General features: G+C 45.4%; 1 protein-coding gene across 2 annotated transcripts in view; it reads right to left on the bottom strand.

Moving 5' to 3' along the window:
• The window catches only part of TMEM132C (transmembrane protein 132C), a gene marked incomplete at both ends in the record, with an annotated part of 163,762 nt that overhangs the window by 137,542 nt on the left and 12,426 nt on the right, over positions 1–13,794 (bottom strand). Inside the window, one exon of one of the 2 annotated variants that reach the window (XM_084217237.1) lies at positions 11,661–11,694. The exons of the other annotated variant lie outside the window; for it this stretch is intronic. Within the exon in view, the coding sequence (XP_084073363.1) occupies positions 11,661–11,694 (34 nt within the window). Of the gene's footprint in view, positions 1–11,660; positions 11,695–13,794 lie in introns of those variants that run through there. 2 annotated transcript variants of the gene reach the window in all.

Raw genomic sequence — 13,794 nt, 5'->3', positions numbered from 1 at the left:
CAACTGTTCTCGCAGGCTTTTCCTGCAGGGAAGGAGGAATTCCACTCTCCTGGGCTCTGCACATTTCAGTAGGGTTCGGTAAGTCACCCTCAATGCCCACAGCCCCTGAAGTCAGTCAGTGTCCTCCTGGCTCTGACTGTACCCGTGCCAAACCCTGTGTTCTCTTTGCAAGGTTTCAAATCACAGCTCAAATGGAAAAAAAACAGTGTCGTAGGAGAAAATCATTTGAGGAAAAAGAATAAAGCAACTAACAACCCGCATGCAAAAGTTACTGATAAGAACAGAGGAACAAGGGCTCATTATTAAATGACACTGAGAAACCGATGGCTGCAAGAACTTGCCACCTTGAGATACACAGCAAACCCTTATCTCTGTTCCATGTGACTCACAGCTTAAAAAAAAAGGAAAGAAAACAAAATGGAAACAAACAGCTGAAACATAACTGAAATAGAACCAGTTCTAGTCAGCTCCACTGTTTTAAATCCCACTGCTGTAAAACTAACAAGGAAACAAACAAACAAACAATTCCCCCAGTGGCTTGAAACATTCACGCTTTCCAGGAAAGCTGGCAAATTGAGCGAAGCCCAGCACAAGTGGAGGAAGCCTTGCAGGTTTTGAGGCAAACTTGGAGTATTTGGGGGCAGGATGGAACAAAAGCCTATGCAGGGAGTCAACAGGAGCACTGCAAGATTGATGACAAAGTGAGACATGGTGCTCTGGCTCTGGGCTGGACGCAAGGCTGTGACAGTAACACATGCTTCACGACAGCAGAACCACAGCCTGCTCATGCAGGACTGCAGGAATTAGGGATGCTACACACCAAACGTGCTTTCCCAGGAAAACACAGGGCCCTAGAAAATCACTAATTAGGGTGCAGAACCTATTTACATTCACAGAATACAACTTCTGTTTGGCAGCTCCTGGTCTTGATTTTTTTCCACTGCAGAGGATTTCAAAGTCATCTTCCTGACAAGAAGCAATTGAATATTTTTTCATATTCCAGCAGAAGTTCGAACAGAATCAAGAGATAAAAATACAAAGTAATAGAAATTAATTTAATATTTTCTCTTAGCAAGCATACAATGATGTTTTATTAGCAGGAGAAATTACTTTACACCTCATAAGCAAGGGCTGCTACATTGAATTACTGTTGCAATTCAGACAGTTACATGCAATCAATCAAAGAAGATTTTAAGTCGGTGCTATTTAATGGCTAATTCCTCAAAACACAAAATAGCTGAGCTCCTGCAATTAGTCTCCTACAGAAGGAAAGTAAAAAAGATGTCACAAAGCAAGTAAATGAAAGTAAAACAGCCCAAAGATCTTGGGGGAAAAGGGGAACTTGTTTAGCATTAATAGAACAGTGTTAGAATAGTTCTAACCAGCACAATATTCTATATTGATTTCTAACAAAACCCTTGTGGTAAAATATGCTTCTCAGTATGATGAAGCACGCAGCAATCTCATTTTGCAAGTTAGCATGCATTTGAAGGGTTTTCACTGAAAATGGGTTCCAGTCACTAGAACTGGAGAACCTCACTGTACGAATGTCTCCATTTCCTTAACCACTATTTATAGCAAATTACAATATTTAAATAACCAGCACCAAAAAAAGGCTTCTTCCACTCAGAAACACATTTAAAATACCCAACTTTAAAGCATCTTCCTTATTAAACAGTCTTCTACAACATCACATTCTCAACTGGTGTAAGCCACAGGGCTTCTTCAATATTAACAGAGATTCCATATTCCTTTGCTCCAGCTAAACTTTTGTGGCATTTTAATGATATCCAGATTTTAGAGAAGATACAGATAAACGGGGCAGTGTCTCAGAAACATACATCTCTCATTCTCCCCTTCCTTCTGGAAAGAACTAAGTCAGGTTTTTGATGCTGCTGGGAACCAGTGTTTGCAGCTCCCTTTCCAGTGAGCTCATAAGCTCATTTCTGAGCTCCCAAATTCCCCCAGCTCCTGCTCCCTGCAGGCTTTACCGTGAGCTGGCCTGGCTCCTCACAGACAAGGGCAGGATAAAAAGCGTTAAGGGACACAAATCCAGGTGTTTCCAGGATTTCTCACAGGTGAAAGCAGCACTTTGCTTTCAGCTCAGCAAAAGTGGGGTGAGAAGGGGGCAGTGGATGAGGGATGGCTGAACTGCAGGAAATGATACTAAAGGAAGCAATATGGGAGCAAGTGAAGAAGTGGGCTCAAAACCAACACATCCTCTGAAGTCTTCCAGAGTGAGCCACAGAGAGGAATCAACATGCACAGGGGATGAAGAAATACACCAAGTTTACCATGTGAAACTGCATTCTCACAAAAAACACCAGATGTTAGACAAGTTTCTCTCCTACACAGGCTGCTGCAGCAGCCACGTGGGCAGCTCTCCCCCTGAAGCCCGCTCACCCAACGTGATGAACCTGAGGAATCCCCAGAAGCAGGCAGCACATTTTCTAAGCGGCTGCCTCAGCTGGATGGATGGCTGCCTCTCCCCGAGGACGCCAAATGAACGGCCTGGGAGCCCTCCTGCCTTCCCTGGCAATCTGTCAGCAGGCTGAACAGCAACCTGCCCGTTCCTCACCCCACAGGTCACAGACCGGGGCACCAGTGAGCCACAAACCCGAGGGAGCACCCCGTGGGCACAGCAGGCAGAGAAGCAGCTCATCAAAATATTTTTATAAATATATTAACACACTTTTTTTTTTTTTTCCCTGCATGGAGGGAATAGTCAGGAGCACAGTTTGACACTTCTAAAGAAGCACCAAAGCAAACAGCTAAATCAATGCTCTAGTTTCCGTGACATGTTGCATCTTGATTATTGTAGAGGTAAAATGAAAATTCATCCTCTTACAAAAAGATAAGAATAATGACTTTTATAGCAGAAGTATCCAGTCTGACAGAATGCTCCATTTTCAGTTTAGGTTTTACTTTATTTTCAAGCACCAAGCGGGGAATAGCCAGAATACAATAAACCTTAATCCAAGGCATCAGCTGAATCTTGCTCCTCACCTGTGGGCCCCAGTGTCATTCTGACTCCCTCTGGGATCCAGAATTCCTGAAGTCAGACCCCCCTTAGAGCTCACAGCCTTCCACCATCAACTCCAAAGCTCCACAGACTCTTCCAGCTTTACCATTTTCCGCCTTGGTGATAAATTCCAAGCGATTTTACTAAGCAGCAGCAATTATTTCATTGCACAAGAATGATTTATAGAAAGAACTTGACCAGGGGAGAGGGAGAAATGAAAAGATTTTCCCTCTTCCCTCCTTCTCCTGAATCGCAATTCCACTTCATGAAAGATCAAGAGGGACCTTCTATGCCAATCTGTACTATGGAAAGGATAATGGAAAAGTCAGTCACTTCCTCAGTTACTGTGAGGGAACATAAGTGAATTCCACAAAGGAACAACTGAAAGCAATCAGATTCACTTTCTGCACAGCTGGGAGAAAAGCAATGCTCTTACTTAAGAAAAAAAAAGGATTAAAAACCAACTTAAATTTGCTTTCTTCAGAAAGACCAATCCCTTTGAATGAAGAGAGCCCACCTTTCAACTACAAATTGGCAGAAGTAGTGAATCACCACAGCAAATGCTGTGCCCTTCAAAGCTATAATAAAAAGTCCTCTAAGGCTTTTCTCCAGGGGTGGAACTCCCTCCACATCTTGAACAATCAGCATCCTCCTTTATCCAGCCACAGCAGCGCCCTTGTTTGCTTGCTGTGGCTGGCAGAGGTCACCACAGCACACACGGCTAACTGGAGGCTCACTTTATAACCTGTCTCAGGGCTACAGTTATGAGATTAATTTTCTTGCAAGTGACATTTGAGAGACTCCTCCCACACATCAGCTGAATGGGTCTGAGCAGCCCATTCTTGGGGGAAGCATCTCCACACCGAGTCTGCCCAACAGAGCCCTTCTGAACAACTCCAGGGAGGGCTGACACCTCCAGACCCGGCAGGATACAAAGCCAGGGCAGGAAACACCCACCAGGAAGGGCTGCCTGGGGCAGGAGGCACAGAGCTGCCCTGTGGGCTGCTGCTGCTGCAGTTACACAGCACCCAGAGCAAGGCCAGCAAGGAAAATCCATCTATTGATCAACCCAGCAGCCCTCCCTGGCCATGACTGATAGCTCCCCTGGGCTGGCAGCATTTGCCAGCCGTGCCACCCAGCCCAGCCCTGCAGCAAGCCTGGGTGCCCCAGCACACAGCAATGGTGCTGCAAACCAAGAACACACACTTCCCCTAGAGCTGCATCACTGCACAGCCCTCCAGGCATCAGCTTCTGGAAGGGGAGCTGAAGAGCAGAGCAATGACCAGAACCCGCCTTGCAAAGACAAAATCCACAGCTCAGCTGCACGTGAACTGTGAAAAGCCCTGATGAGACACTCCAAGGGAACAGAGTGGATCAAGTCAGTCCTTCCCACCCAAAGTCTGCCTTCCCTAACACACCATGCCTGACAGGACTGTAAAAAGTTTATTCCAGGCTGAGTGAGCGTCTCACCTTGACTGAATGAACAGTTCCTAGTTACAGCACTGCCACGGATGGCAAATGGGATCAGGAGAAGGGCAGCACTCAGCAGTCACTGCTGAAGACAGGGGATGCTGTCCTGTGTGCCACCAGGATGCACTGCCTTCCCCCATTCCCATGGACCTGGCAGCATTCCACAGCTGCTCACCAACTGCTGCAAGGGAGAACACCAACTCTGCAGTCTGAGGGGGGGAGAGGTGAAAAAGGGAAGGGAGATGCAGAATTACTTTTCCATTCAAATGTGAAAATCCAGAGATATGCATGGGTACAAGTAAGGGCAGAATAAAGCCTTAAATATTTAGTCTTCTTTGAAGCTTTCACACTAATCACTTAAGCCAACACAACATCTTAAAAATCTACAGCATTATCCAAAGCCTTTCTGTTAAGCCAGTTCTAAGGATACAATCAGTTCCTCTCCCGCCCTGACATCACACAAAGCGACTCAGGCAGCAGTTAATAAATCTAAGCCCCTGTGACAGATTTCATCTTCCACAGGGAAAAAAAAAAAGCTGCAGAGGAAACCGAAAAATAAAAGAGGATCTGAGGGAAAAATCTATTCATTGATCAGGGGAAGGAGAATGCTAAATTCAGCTGGCAAACAGCAGCCTGGCAAAGGAGCCATCGAGACGCTTCCGAGTGTGCTGGCACAGCTTGTCCTGGGTCGCCTCGGCAGCCCCAGCAGAGGAGCTGCAGGTTCTAAAGGCACCCATGCAGCACTGCAGAATCAGACCCAGTTTTCTGATGCATTGAAAACAGCGCTCTCCTCTGCAAATCCAGACTCGCCTCGTGAAATTCCTCAGCGCCCAAAATGTGCCGAATGACCAGCTCCTCTGTAATTGGGATTTTGTAGAGGAGAAATGCTCACCTCCTGCAACGGAGCCAGCCTCACACTGGGAGAGATGCTCACTTTCTTTTCACTGATCTCTCCGAAACAATTTACAGTAATCCCACATCTTAAAAAAAATACTTAAAAGCCATAAAATTAAAACAGCCTTTCTCCTATTCTACAGAGGAGTGCACACAAACTCAAGCACAGACTTGCTGAAGAGCAGAAAGGGTTAAAATCTGTGGAGAATGAGAGAAAAAGGCTAAAAAGCACAACTGCAGTTAATGTTAAAAACACTAATTTCAGTCCATTTGTGCATTCAGAGGCATTTGGTTTGAATTTCTTCAGTGAAACCAGATGTCTGCAGTGATCACCAGAATGCACAGACTACAGCATAATCAGCTTGTCCTGGGCACAAGTTCCAGCACATCCAAAGAAATTGGGGACTCTCAGAGAGGAAGCAGCTAAATGCAATAACCTGGTGATTGCTCAGAAACACAGCTCTCAGGGCTGGAATTGGGAGGGGGATGGAAAAGGATGACAGCAGTGATGAATCCTGAGCAGAGTCTGACTCTGAACACAACTGTGAAAAAAGCACATAATCAAGAGACAAAAAGCTTCCCAGGGAATGAATGTATCTGGTTGCTCTGTCACTGCATATAATCAAATAGATGTTATAATAGTGAGGCAGCACGTTACAGAGACAGCTGTAATAATCAGAGCTTTAACAGGCTCCAACACAAAACCCTACAACATGGCAGTGTCACGATCATCTTCACTCTCAAGCTGTCCAACTGAGAAGAGAGGTTGTGCTTTTATTAGCTTATATTAGCACACCACTTATCTAGTTTCTAAAAGCAGAATTAAAACCTTCTGCCATGTGCTGACACCTGGCTGCTGTCCAAGCTCGTACTTCATTTAGCATTATCACTGAAAAACGGGAGGCTTAGGCAATCCTGGAGGGAGATGGGAGGACAGACGGCTGCCCATTACTGTCAGCTTGCTCCACAGGCTCACTTCTCCTGCCTCCAGGAGACAGGGACCTGCCAGAAATCACAGCCAGAAAATCTGAGCTCCCTAACTTCACCCATTCAGGCTATTGGATCCCTTTTGCTGCCCCCCCAAAGCTTATCTCAGCATCACTTCAGAGCAAACAGCCTGGATGCAGATGTGATTTCTGTGAGGAATTTTCTGTGCCTGACACAAGGTTTGTGCACAAGCACCATCCCTACTGATGCACTCCCTGATTTCAGGGAACAAGAGGAACACACCAGTTTTCCATAAAGTTTCTGACACCGTTTCCCACAGCTGACCCCTCCTGCACCCCTGCTCCAACGCTATTCCTAGTACAGAGAATTTTCCAGCTCCATCCCAGGTCCAAGCAGTGACACGATGGCACTGCTCTCTGCAGGCTGTGCTGAGTGCATTCCTTCACTACCAGGCAATGACTTCTAGCTCCCAAAGCCCTTTTTATTTGTAACCACACCTTATCTGCTCCATTACCAAATCCCCTTTCCCCTATATTCCCAAGAACACTGGGATACAGTGGCAGAGCAAAGCTGCAGAAGAATTACCTTTTAACTAATTTGTGGGCCTCCAGCTGCCCTGTTCTCCCATTCCAGAAGCTCCCTGAACCTTGCCAGAACAGCAGTGTTTGACATGCTAAACCCAAGTAGAGGACAAATATGAATATGGTGATTTGCTCATTGAGCTGCATACATAATCATTAGAAAAGTAATGAACAAAGAACACAGCAGGCCAGAAAAAAGAGATTGAGCAGGCAGGGTCATGTATTTCAGCAAAGCTTCCTACCTGTTTATTAATTAATAGAGACAGCTTTCCAGAAACCTTATAGCAACAGGGGCTCACATTCATTCCAGGTGAGCACAGTTTAACTGCTGAAGATCTCTACCTGGGAGGAAGTGGTTTTGATCTCGAGAAAAAAAAAACCAAAAAGGAAATCAAGAGTTTGTATGGAAGGAAAAGTTAAGAAAAATATCATCACAGCCTCTCAAACACATCATGGTCCTGCAGCAGGGGGAAAATCTCTCCCCCTCTCAGCTCTAGGTTATCTGAGCTGCTGGATAAAAGCCCATGGAGCCACCACTCCGCAGTGGCCATTCCCATACCCTCAGACACTCAGAGCAGGACCTGCAGAGCACATCCACCCCAACACCTCTTTCCATCAGGAATGCCCTTCCTGGAGAAAAGGAGGATAATAATAGCCAGGACTTACAGTTTATCATCCTTCTGACAGTCAGAAAGTAAGCTTGAAGTGAACTCCTTTCATCCCTTCCCACCCTTTCTCTCTGCTCTGTCTGGTGCAAGGGGGTAATTAAAGTATTTTACTGCCTGACTGACAGCCCGGTGCCCCACGAGCCACAGGCGAGTAAAGGGCACGCATATTCCACAAGGAATGTAAACAGAGCCATGGCAAAATAGTCAGCAGTCACCTCCAGCAGCATTCCTAAAAATCAAGGAACACTCCACAGAACTTCCTTTCCCTCCCTCCATTGATGTTTTATATTAAAAATCAAACCCAGTCTCAAGCGAACAAAGATAAGAGCATGAACGTTCTTCTTTTGCTCCGAGCATTCAATTTGCTAACGCATTTTAGCTGAAATTCCTGCTTAGTCACGCCTGACACAATCCAGTCTTTTAGGCAAACATTCCCTCCATTCTGTGTGCTATGGCTGCCAGCCAGCTTTCAGTTGATGTACCCAGGGCTTTCTGCTGGTGTCCAAGCACAGCGAGATCTCTCAGACCTGCTCCCACACAGCACTGCCACCCCTGCATATGCTCTCCCTGCAGAGACAAAGCAGATGCAGATTTATGTCCAGGCAGGTCTGAATAGTGCATATTAATTTTAGAGATATCAAACGGAAAAACTTCTAAGTCAGGTTGTACACAGGAAATAACTGCATGTCCTGAAACAAATAAATCTTTCTGCAAACAGCCAATATTCTTCACCCTGGAATTAAAGCTTTGTTGTAGGTGGATTTAAATGAAAAGCTTTGTCTCTATGGAAAAACACTGATAGAAAAAAAATCATAATTTGTTAAACAAAACACAAACCCAAACAATTTCCAGGGCTCCTACAAATGGAAAGTGAAAAAGAAAGACAGACCCAAAGCTTCTGATTAGAAGTCAGGCTCAGAAATTCTGACATTGAACACCGTGTTCAGCTGCATTTCCTTCTCAGATGACTTCTTTGAAGTCCAGCAAGTTTTCTTTACTATCCCAGACAAGATTTTTATCAAAAAGGAGAAAAGATGCCCAGTGTTTTGGCCAAGTACCTGACCATTGTTCTCACTACCATGTCCTGCCTAACTCAGCTACCCCACAGTCCCGAAATTCAGGGCAAGAATCTGCTAAAGCAAAGTTCAGAAAGAAAGAAAAGAGGAAATCAAGTTTTTCCCCGTTACCTGAAGCAGAGCTCTTTGGATGCTGGGTGGCAAAACAGCTTCCAAACAAACCCAAAGGCAGAAAGGGGAACCAGCCCAGCTCACAAGCAGCTCTCACTGATGTGGAGGTGAAACTCTGGGCAGGCAGAAGTAATTCCACTGGAGCCAATAAAAGCTGGCAAAGAATTTCCTGCCTTCCAGGGCACCAGGCTGCTCTGCTGCTGCTCCTACAACGCAGTCATGCCCTGTCCTCAACCTTTGGGAGCATCACTCCATCCCCGTGCTCCTCCTGGGCTATTCTGAGGCTTCTGGTGCCTGAAGCTGCGAGCAGATCGAGTTTCCTCATGTTGAAAGAGCACTGAGAATGTCCCTCACCATTCAAATCTCTCTTCAATTGTGCCTGCTCAAGGTTTCTCCAGAAATGCAGGAGAATAGAGCCTGCTCTGGAAATTGGTAATTGTTCCCCAAAATATCATTAATTTCTGAGGGGTTTTTTTAAGATAGTTGGTCTGTTGCCTCAGCTCTAATTACATTTCTCATGTCAATTAATTAAAACCATGCTAAACGAAATGCCAGTTTTTATTTAAAGTTTAGGGGAAAAAATCATGGGATACAATTAGATGTTACCAGACATGATCTCAGCAGGTTTTCAATTATTCTACAGATAATACAACCCTAATTCAATACAAAGCTGTAATTAAGAATGTAATTAACTTGTGGCATTCTACTGATGTCATACACCACAAGAACACATAACAGTGCAGAATCCTTAATGGATTGGTCTTTTTCATCGAGGATGAATTAGGCACATAAAAATAATTTATTGTGGGAGCTCGGCCAACAAAACGGCCCCATCCAAAACACAAAGTACAGAACCAACTCTGTCCTGTCAAGGACCATCTGGCCAGAAGCCAAAGCTGCAGCTGCTACCATGGCAGGGAATAGGTGGGTCTGCCTTCAGGGCCAGGTGGGAGCCAGGTGTGCCAGGCTGGGGGGGAGCACAGCAGCTCAGCCAGGTCCCTGCTGCAGCAGCAATCTGGGCTGGGCTGTTCTCTGCACTGCACACAGGGCTGCATGCAGCAGAGCTGCTGGGCTCTGCATCAAAAACCTGCATTTCAGTCTGGGCTTTATCCCATCTCTGAGCTATCACACCACTTCAACTTCACAGAAACCCTCCAGGCCACTTCTGCTTATTAAAGGAAGGTTTCTGAAACACAGACTGCTCTGCTGGGCTGTCTAAACCAAAGATTGCTGTTCTCAGTTACAATTATTTGAACACCACCATTTCCTTAGATTTTTTAATATATGACATTTAAGGGAGGAAAAAGAGAATAAGGTACATTTCCTGAGGAAACCAAAACAGGTCCCAGAAGAAAGCCCTCAGAACTACAAATAACAGCTCTGTTCACACTGTAAAAAGAACCTACAAAATATTTACTTTTCTTTCAAGTAAACCCTCTTGCAAGAAGGATAGGAGGATAAAAGCTTGATTTATCAGCTAAAGAATCTCCTGCACTATAGTTCAGTGGTGATGTGTCAGTAAACAGATGAAAATATCATCAGGTAAGGCACTGACAGGCACTCTAGGAGGCATCAAGGAACTCTAGAGCCATTGAACAGACTTCAGAGACTTTAAAAGAGAACACTTCTTTTTTTCTTTCTCTCTAAACCCTTAGTATTTCCCTTTCTTTAAAATAAATTAATTAATGGAGTGTCTTAAGCCTATTTCTGCTACTTGCTGAAGGAAATTACCACTTGACATTCAAATAAAGTTTCATTCTGTAAGCTGACTGTAGGGAACTTCATACAATGGACAACATCATTCTCAAAGCATTAACCACGACACTCAAAAAAATCCTAAGTGGATTTTCTCAGCTTCACTGTCAATAGCTCAATTAGCAGGGATATTTATAAAGATCTTGGAGTCTGAATTTTGTGGTTGAAGCCTAGAAAAAATTTAAACTCAAACCCAAAAAAAGCATCAGATTAAAAACTGGGGGAGGTCCTTGTACTATTTTTCTCAGCCATACAGGTCAGTACCATTCCTGACCTTCAGCGTGCTCAGCCTTTTCTGCAAGGTGTTGGATCCTCATTCCCTGACAGCTGCCAAGAGCTTTTAGGGGATTCTACAACATCTGAAATCTGGTGGGGGGAAAAATATTTCTTCTGCATGCAGTGTGCAGAAAGGGAATGGCAGCTCCTCCCGACACTGCTCAGAGCACACACAGCAAAGCAAGCCAGAGGTGGCCACTTGATTAATTCATAGGAAAATCTTGCTCTGAGATTGCTTTATTCCTGCCCTCTGCTCAGAGACCTAAAGAAGTCAACAAGCCACAGGTTCTCCTTCCCATGCCCTGCCTTGTTGGTAAATTTTCAAAGCATGAACAGCCCCCAGCTGCTGGCACCACCACCTCCTCCAGGTCTGCCAGGGATCCCAACACCCTTCCCCTGATGGATTCCATCCTCCACTTCATGTTCTTTAGCTTCCTCACGACTTCCCTGTCTGTGCTGAGCTCTCAGCCAGGGAAAGGGACACACACCAACCCCTCCTCTGCAAACCAACACGACACTCACTGAGCATCACCAGTATAAAAATGCTCTCGAGCTCACCCAGCCACAGAGATTTTTTCCCTCCAAGCAGTTATCACATACAGACACACTCAACTACCAGACATAGCTCTTTTCGTTTTCTAAAGTATCACTCCACTAAACTTGAACCAGATGTTGTTTTTATATATTTTGCTAATGCTATCAGTTTTTAATCAAAATGGAACTGACTAAATTCATGGTCTTAGTTAACAGCAAAGCTCCTTTGAATCACAAGATGTCTCTTTCAGATCAAAGTGGCACAGAAAGAGTCTGAGTTCAAATTTATTCTCGTGTATCCAGGGTCTTTCTTTAGGATTCTTACCCTTTTTCCACAGCTCAAGATGTTGGCACTTCATGAATCAATCTCAAAGGATATTAAAAGCAGCAGGAATAGCCTACAATGAGCCAGAAGGTTCCTTCACAAAAAAAAGAATGTTAAGTTTGCCAAGGAAAGCACTAAAAAAGTAATAAGGAAATCCAGACTTAAACTTAATTCATCCCCACATACATATGCATTAAGATCCAGCCTTTAATGACAATTTATTTCTTCCAGAGTACTCGTGAGCAAGGCTGACAGAACAGACAGCTGCTCACCATTTCTTTATCATTATGTATAACCCCATGCAGTCATTCAAGACACAATATTCAAGTGTTGCACTGAATTATGAACATTCTGATAAACTTTTTAGGCAGCTTATCATGGTACTATACAGCACACTTCAGAAATATTAATACATTTACTTACACAGCCCTTTGCTTGAACAGAATTTTCCAGGATTTTAAAAGGTTGAACTGAGCACAGCAAAATTAGCAGCTACACTCTCAGAAGCATCTGCTAATACAGATGCCTAATTAGAAAACCTGTGGCCTGATTTTCTGAAGGATTCAGTATTAGTCTAAGTTTTGATCAAATCTCCTGCTTACATTAGGGACAGCTATAAAAAAAAAAAAATCAAAGCAGAACAGAAATGCGCCTTTTTCCCCCCAGCATAGCCCTGTGCAGCAGGAACACAAACCAAAAATAATTCCCCAGAGTGTTACCAAACTTCTTTGTCCTTCTACAGTCTCTGCTCCTTCCATGAGACACAAGTTAACCTGCAGACTTACCCAGCACGTCTGGCTACAGCAAGGGAAGACAAAGGAAGGGTTCAGAAAACGGAGCCCTGAACACCAGTGGAATTGCAGAGAGGAAATCTAAGATGCCTAGGACCAGCTATGCCCTGCCTATCTTCCTTCTGTGGCTTGCATTTGGCTCCTAAGAACAGGGCTGTGGTCTTTGAAGGGCTGGCAGGGACATGTTCTGGGATGCTGCCCCCAGAGTGAGTGTGCAGAGCAGGGACAGCCCCAGCAGGGATCATTCCCAGAGTGCCAGGGCTGCTCCCAGAGCCCAGCACACCCCACCAGCCCCAGCACAGATCATTCCCAGAGTGCCAGAGCTGCTCCCAGAGCCCAGCACAGCCCCACCAGCCCCAGCATGGATTATTCCCAGAGTGCCAGGGCTGCTCCCAGAGCCCAGCACACCCCACAGCCCCAGCAGGGATTATTCCCAGAGTGCCAGGGCTGCTCCCAGAGTGCCAGGGCTGCTCCCAGAGCCCAGCACACCCCACAGCTCCATCACTGATTATTCCCAGAGTGCCAGGGCTGCTCCCAGAGCCCAGCACACCCCACCAGCCCCACACCTCCAGTCCTGGAGCAAACGGGGCCCAGGCCTGCAGACAATACCCTCCTTCAGCCCAAAAACTGGGATTTTTTCCCAGGAAGCTATCCATCCTGTGTGCAAAATGAGACAGCAGGCCTGTGGATAAGCACCTGTTCCTTAACCCTTGGTGTGTCCTGAGCGCTTCCTCCTGCCTGGAGAAGGAGGCAGCACAGAGGAGCAGGCACGGAGAGCTCTGCTGCTCTCCCCCTGCACACTGGGGCCACCACGGCTCACAGAGAGGAACAAACCCAGCAAAACCCACCTGCAGCTCTGCCATCCCACAGGCACGCTGCTCCCCAAGGACAAGATTCCAGAATAATGCTGCTGCACCACCCCAATTCTGCATTTAGAGCAGACAACCCAATTCTCTGACTCGAGAAGCCTGGCGACTTTGAACAGATTTTTCGTGGAATTAGACCAAAAGCTTCAAAATATTTTCATCCCCCTTTTTATGTGCCTTTTTGTAATGCAGGAACATGTTTGCAGGAGTTATCTGCAGTCATGAATCTTACTTAGTAAAAATGAATGCTAGCATTCATACATCATCATCACTTCAGAAAGAGAGATTAAGGAAAACACCATCTATCTTTGCCTCCAAAAGTGAAAATCACAGGAGTTAACCCAACTAGTGCTGCTCCTGGAAATGTTTCTAGCTGGCAAGAACTCAGGATTCTCCAGCTGCCTTTGTTCTCAGAAACAACTGAACCACTTCACAGAGACTCTTCTGAATCAGTCAGAAAACACACAGCATGAAAAA

This window comes from Fringilla coelebs (assembly GCF_963513975.1).
Source record: "Fringilla coelebs genome assembly, chromosome: 17".
Lineage (NCBI taxonomy): Eukaryota > Metazoa > Chordata > Aves > Passeriformes > Fringillidae > Fringilla > Fringilla coelebs.
The sequence above is the reverse complement of the archived record's forward strand: the minus strand, read 5'-3'. Positions and strand labels throughout refer to the sequence as shown.